This window comes from Plasmopara halstedii, assembly GCF_900000015.1.
Source record: "Plasmopara halstedii genome assembly, contig: Scaffold_3109, whole genome shotgun sequence".
NCBI classification, from domain to species: domain Eukaryota; phylum Oomycota; class Peronosporomycetes; order Peronosporales; family Peronosporaceae; genus Plasmopara; species Plasmopara halstedii.
Window position 1 is genome coordinate 221,846 of NW_020190012.1, and position 6,570 is coordinate 228,415.

Genomic DNA, 6,570 nt, shown 5'->3' on the forward strand with positions numbered 1-6,570 from the left:
GAAGTTGGGATATTTTTTTTATATATGGCAAAAGTTGAGGCATTTTTTTTATTCTCTCAAGTCTTTATGTTATTTACAATGAATATAACATTGTATAAAATTTAAAATAAGTCCATAGTTTTTGAATGATAAGAAAGTCCAGATAACCTGAGAAACCTATCGGGGATTTCCCAATCACCAACTAAAATAAATGAGAGTCAACTAATGTATGTCACACAGACGCATAGAGTATTTGTAAGGTCCAAAGTTGAGAACTAATTACATTCATGTGCCAGAAATACAACCTATAGAGCTGAGTCTTTTCGCTTTATACACAGCACAGAACCTTACCTTACCTGGATGTAACCCTAGCGGGTGTTTTAAAGAGTATCGTCAACATCGCCCATAGTCTTTTATGAAATGGAAGCTCACGAGATGGAAGCTCACGGGATGGAAGCTCATGATTAAATGAATATGTCGCTCGAACATATTTTATCAAATCAACTTCGTCCGGAAGTAAATGTAAAACCTCGGGGTTTTCGGGATGTATGTCCCGATAAAGTTTCAAAACTTCAGCCTCGAGTGCACTGAGATCCGTCGATTCCAGCCGAACTTGATCACTAATATCATTCTTAACACCAGTTGTATCCTCCTCAACTAATGAAACAAATTGCCCGCAGCTGCCAAAGTTAGACGTTCCAAATCGACAAATAAATGTTTTGAGAAATTGTACCTTTTGATTGAGCGTGATCTGACGGCTCTAGTCGGCGATGCTGGCTGTCTTGGGCTCTCCATCCAATGGACAGCCCTGCAGGTACATTTGCCGAGTCTTCGATGTCCTCGGTTATCGGCAATGTAACTCGTGACTTTTCAGAGTTAGTAGAGGAAGGAAACGCATCACACTTTTGCACGATGGCCAGAGTCACGATAAATGTCAACACCAACAGCGGCATATTCACAGTGTTTTGTGGCAAAAACGTCAAATTTAAAAATGAAGTGGGTAGCAACTGCCTATTTGAGACGTCCACGGGCATGCATGTCGACTTGTATACGCTATAGAGACGGTGATCTGATCTGCCATCGACGAATTATCTGTATACGAAGCCCGTCACTCAAAATTTCTACTGTATAATTAAAGGTACATAAAACTAGGTTCGTTTTTGGCATCATTTTCGCTGCTCACCAGAGTCAAAATTGCTTACGGAACAACGCTAGAGTAAGCTTATCCGCACATTTGATCTGGCCAAACATTGTCGTTGTCTGGACACTTTAATGGGTGCTGTCTTTGTTTGATCCAGCCGTCTGCTGTCCCGTGATTTCTTATAATTCATCTGCAGCCAGAACTGATTCTAGGAAAATTATCCGGTGAATTACGAAAAAATCGAATGAGGTCAGTCAATAATTTATGCAGGATAGCCATATCTTAAAACGACGTGGTATCAATACCACTAATCAGTGACCTATGTAATTTAAAAAGCTAAATTTATCATAATACACACTTTATCCACTTTGTGTACTTTTTGAGCGAGACGAATGTTATTCTAGACTTCCACAAACTCCAACTTGGGAAATTATTTTCCGCAGTCAAATTCCCACTCACCTGTTTTTTAGCACATGTGTTTATATTCAAAGTCATGTAACAAAAAGCTGTCGTAAACAACGCACTCTGCTATTTGAAAGTAAAAAGTAAAATCCTCACTTCGTACTACAACGGTGTACTGTACTATTGTTGCGCAATGGCTCAAAATTTAGTGGATGTCTGTACGAAAGTCACCACTTTTTGTGTAATTGCGAAAAGTCACAAGTAACAAAGTATTAGCATTTGGTGATGGTGAAATCCGTTTTGAAGAGGTTTGCGATACAGAGATGCACCAAAACAATTTTGCTATGAGATACTGTAAGACGTATATATTTTTTCCGGTAAAATAAAAAATTCGACCAGAAAAGTAGAAAAATAGAAACATTATACCACATATTTGAAATAAAAAACTACACCAAGTGTATACTACTTTGGGTATAGCTACGAAAATATATACAAATGTATGCATCCGAACATTAATGGGATAAAAAATGCATCACAAACTAGGCTATTACAGTGAGGGGACGTCATGTCTGGGGGAAAATGTAACGGGCCCTGATAGGAAGGGTGTGGGTCACACAAGATGGTGTGACCACACGATGGTGTGGCTACACTTAAACATGAATTCAGTACGTGGCTGAAACAGCCAGTAGCTATTCATTATATTAGGTTTTACTGTATAGATTGGAGAACCTATAGATTAAGATACAGGCGGCCTTGCCGCATATAAAACCGAGAAATACAAATTACTTTTTACACAGAGAGTTAATTAACCTTGGGATAAGGTTGTAGTTACATTTGGAGTAAGTGGATTGCGATCCGCTACACTCGTACAAGATCTAAGTATAGAACGAAGGTCACCGACTTTAACCAAGCTTCCTCAAAGCAGAAGAGCTACGGCAGCCCGCTGCGAAGACATGCTGCCTTAAACCACAGAGCAATTTAGACAAACCCCATTAAATTTCGCAGGTGAAGTTTGAACACACAATCAATTGTTTGACAGCCCCCACCATCACCCGATTGACCTATTTGCTAAAAGCAATTATGGTTCATACACTTGCCATTTAACCATCAATTGCTGTTTGTGTGGACTTTCAAAAGACATCGCTGCTCCATGTGCTCATGCACACATCGCATTGAGACATGCTGATGAAATTGATGATGCTGGAAGGTAATATCACCCTTCATGGAGGACATAAACATTTGCAGCAGCATATAGCGAACCTATTCTATCACTTACAATCAAGGATTATTTGCCAGCACGTGATTGCAAGCCTCCCAAATTTTAAAGAAGCGTGGAAGAACTAAGAAGAGTTGTATTCTGTCACAGCAGGCAACTGCCTAGCTAAAGAAACAGGTTGGTAGGCGCGGGTTTGCAAAATTGTGGGTCATAAGTCATTACAACAAAACCTGTGATGAGGCGTAATCTTACGGTTGTTTGGCAAATTATCTTCACATTAGAGATTATCTCCTAGTATTGCCATGTTCACAAGAGGTAACGATATTCTCATATGTCATTTCTCTTAATGCGCACTTGATGTATTCTTACACTGTTGTTGACATCACAATTATGTACTCATGTAAATATATACGTTACTATACTCGATGTAGTTTACACTAAGTATGATTTTTATTTTTATATTTATCTGGTAGATTTTTTATTTCCCCTACTTTAGATGCATTCGGCTCCACTTATAGGTGAAGCGTACGAATCCAACTTTGGAGCGTTTGTTAACGAGGATTTGTTTTGCAACCGTGTTGCCATGCGCTTCGCACAGCGGAAGCTCCGACTTGATGAGACAAGCCATCTTGCTCGGATGTTTCACAAAGTTCACAAATACCAAAATTTGTAAAACGCGTCTTTGGAAGGCCGAGATGTACTTCATACTGAAGGGATCACCAACACTCTGGCGGAACCGAGAGACTAGCCGAAGTCGCCGACGCATGCAGCAAGCGTTTACCCCGTAGACACGTGCGCACATACGTGTCCACCCACCTATGCATGTTGGTCTACCAACACGTAATGATTGCCGAGGAGTATGAATTTTTCTCGATGAAGCCACGCAGAGTGGTACCATGTATCTTGAACAGTGTTCTGCCCTTGAATATCTCACCGTGCGGCAACACCAAACGTGACAATCATGTCGATGAGCGATTAATGCAGCAGGCCCTGGCATAAAGCTCAGAAGTGCACGGTGCCACCGCGCACTTCAGTAAAGCGACTTCTTAAATCCTGACTGCATTGCTTTCCAATACCTTCCTCAGCGCAGCACATGCTGCGTCTGACCCGTACGCTATCGCTTGATCAATCGGCGAAGTTAACAGTCTTGTTATAATCTGTTAGAACGGTCATGACAACGATGCTGCGCACCGTATGATCTGAACAGAATATGAACGGCTTGGGGACACTCTGTGCTTGACGTGATTATAATTCCTTGCTAGGAGCTTCTTGACATATACAAAGTAGGTATTCTCGACTGCTTTGAAATGGCACAGCTTGAACGCGAATACACACCATTATCTGCTTGGAGTAAAGCACAGTCTGTGGAAAAAGTAGAAGCATCACAGACGGCATAAAATGGTCAATTTGAAGCATGCAATGCAAATCGAGGCACGCGTGAGACTTTCTTTCATTCTTTAAGGCCAACGCTTCAGCCGCACCCAGAACCCTTCGATTTCCTGATAAAGATGAGTGGTGGGAATTCGTGCCATGTTGGTGTAGTTTGTAGTATACTTGTGCAGTATGTTGGTCAGACCAAGTCAAATCTTTAAACATTTTTGATACAGAACAATTCAAAAATGAACTTTATCTTCGCGGAGTGTGCTCGCATGTCCTCCATCCAGATGATTTAATCCAGGCCAGGGATTTTGACGGCGCCAAAAACAAATTTGTCGAGGAAAGAGAATAGTTTTGAGGTATACACACTTGATCGCCGCTCACAAGGGAATCCCACATCCAACCCCGGGCATTGCATTACTATGGCAAACAAATCATTAAGATTTAGCTTTGGGCCTGGCCATGGTGTGACGTGAATAGCTGTATCATCAACTCACGTTTTGTGTCCGGAAGCCGAACGGCAAGTGGCTATCGTTCGCGCTTATAATGTGCTAAACGCCGTCACCATTCCGGAACAAACGACAATTACTAGAAAAGATGATCTTCAGAACAATATGGTTGGTTATACAAAGTACTGCGCAGACCCAGACTCTCGAGGTCTTCCGCACAGAGGAAGGTTATCTCAGAAAGATGCTCGGCAGAATGCCAATGATGACGAACTTTGTCCACAAAGCTTGAAGGACATCGCGAGTTATCAGACAGCGATCGACCAAGTCATCGTGGTCCGCCGCCGACTCTTCTCGATGAGAATGGTTGCGTCCACTACCATTGTGGGTTGACGTCGTCGACAGGGTCGAACCCAATGTCTTGTAAAGTGGCGGGAATACCCAAACTCCGAGATCTTGTGGGAGTTTGAGATACCACTTTGGCAAGACTGCCTCGATGTCGTGGACGCTTATAATCAGAAGTATCATGACGCTCCGTGTCGTCGTGCGGCCCACCCTTCTCGGCGGTAGCTCGGGAAGCCGGAGGGCCATGATCTGCGCTCAGGCTATGAACCTGAGATGCTGTGGTCGTAGACTCACCCGTGTGAGGTACTACGGAGCTTGCGGGAGCGTTATGGGATGTTCCATATGTCGCAGAGCGACAATACGCAGGAAGACGGCGTTGCGCCTTGAGTTTGGAAAAATCAAATCGGAGATGGCGCTCAACGCGTTCGTCAACTTCCCAGTGGCTTTCCTGTAAGTTAAGTTAAACAGCGAGAAAATTTTCTGGTGCCGCTGTACCCATCGCTCAAAGAGCCCCTCACCATTCGCAGCGGTTTCGCCGAGTCGAGCACCACAGTACTAGTCCGCATTGCGGGTACAGGAGTGCCCCCACTTTGAGCGCGAAGTCGAGCGCGGTACTGATCCATTGGGATCATTTGTGGTACCAAAACGCGAGCTTGGAGAGCTTTCCGCTGCTTAAGCTCAGCTTGTTTAGTGGTCAAAGGCCCGACTACGTTGGCGCCTAACGATCTAGTGATCGCGTCTTTCGCTTCAGTAGCGGGACCCACCGAGCGAAAGCCGTACTCCTCACGAGGGTCTAGTACCGCCCGTGGATGCAAGCATTTAGAGCCGCCCTGTGGATAGTCTCCAATTGATGCTCCTGTGTCTCGACTTGGCGATTGGTAATAACATCACTTCTCCCGAAAACCAAGAGGTCGGAGAACGGACACGGTGTCCGCAAGGTTCGAGCTGGGCTCACGTCGTGACGTTGGCGCATTTCATCCTTCTCGTCTTTCCATGCTGGGAATTGAGTATCCGAGTCGTAGAGAACTTCAATACGAATCCTTGACGAGGGACTTCATCGCCCGGACGGGCGCGGATTTTGACGCGCGGGGGCCGAGGGCTAAGGATGGGCTTTCAGTGAAGCCGCAGACGTACTGCCCGGAGTTGAACCCGTGCATAAGAACAAGAAGGGTTTTGCCTAGCTAGGCTGGGTTTTTCGCGTGTCATTGACACAGGGATCATTGAGCGGTGAATGTCCTAAATGGTCCTATGGACGTAACAATGTCTCAGACACGCGAGCCTCGTATGAGGCGACAGTTATATGTAAATTGTGGGTATTTACAATTTTGATGGGGGGTAGTGCAACGAAGTAACATACCTTTGTACAAAAGGGCGGGTCACACAAGAAGGTGTGACAGTAACATAGGTGTCGATTACACAAGTTGGTATACTCTCACAATGGTGTGGCTTCACCGTAACCTGAAGCCACTACGTGGCAGGATTTCCAGTGGTAATGCATATTAATAAGGTTTTACTACATAAATTAGGTATTACTATATGAATTAGGTACTACTCTATCTTACTATATTTAATACAAAACCTAAGGTTTCAGATTTCGGCGGCTCTGCCGCAACTAAAACAGTTAAAAATTGTTTTAATTTTTGAACGGAAGAGTGTCATTACCC

At 43.9% G+C, this 6,570-nt stretch overlaps 1 protein-coding gene across 1 annotated transcript; it reads right to left on the reverse strand.

The window, feature by feature from the left end:
* Nucleotides 1–331: 331 nt before the first annotated feature.
* On the reverse strand, nucleotides 332–1,013 carry PHALS_07355 (uncharacterized protein; the record flags this gene model as incomplete). The annotated part of the gene is made up of 2 exons (XM_024720806.1): nucleotides 332–636; nucleotides 713–1,013. The coding sequence occupies 2 exons, from the start codon at nucleotides 1,011–1,013 to the stop codon at nucleotides 332–334; spliced, it is 606 nt and encodes a 201-aa protein (XP_024585968.1).
* Between the last annotated feature and the right edge of the window lie 5,557 nt (nucleotides 1,014–6,570).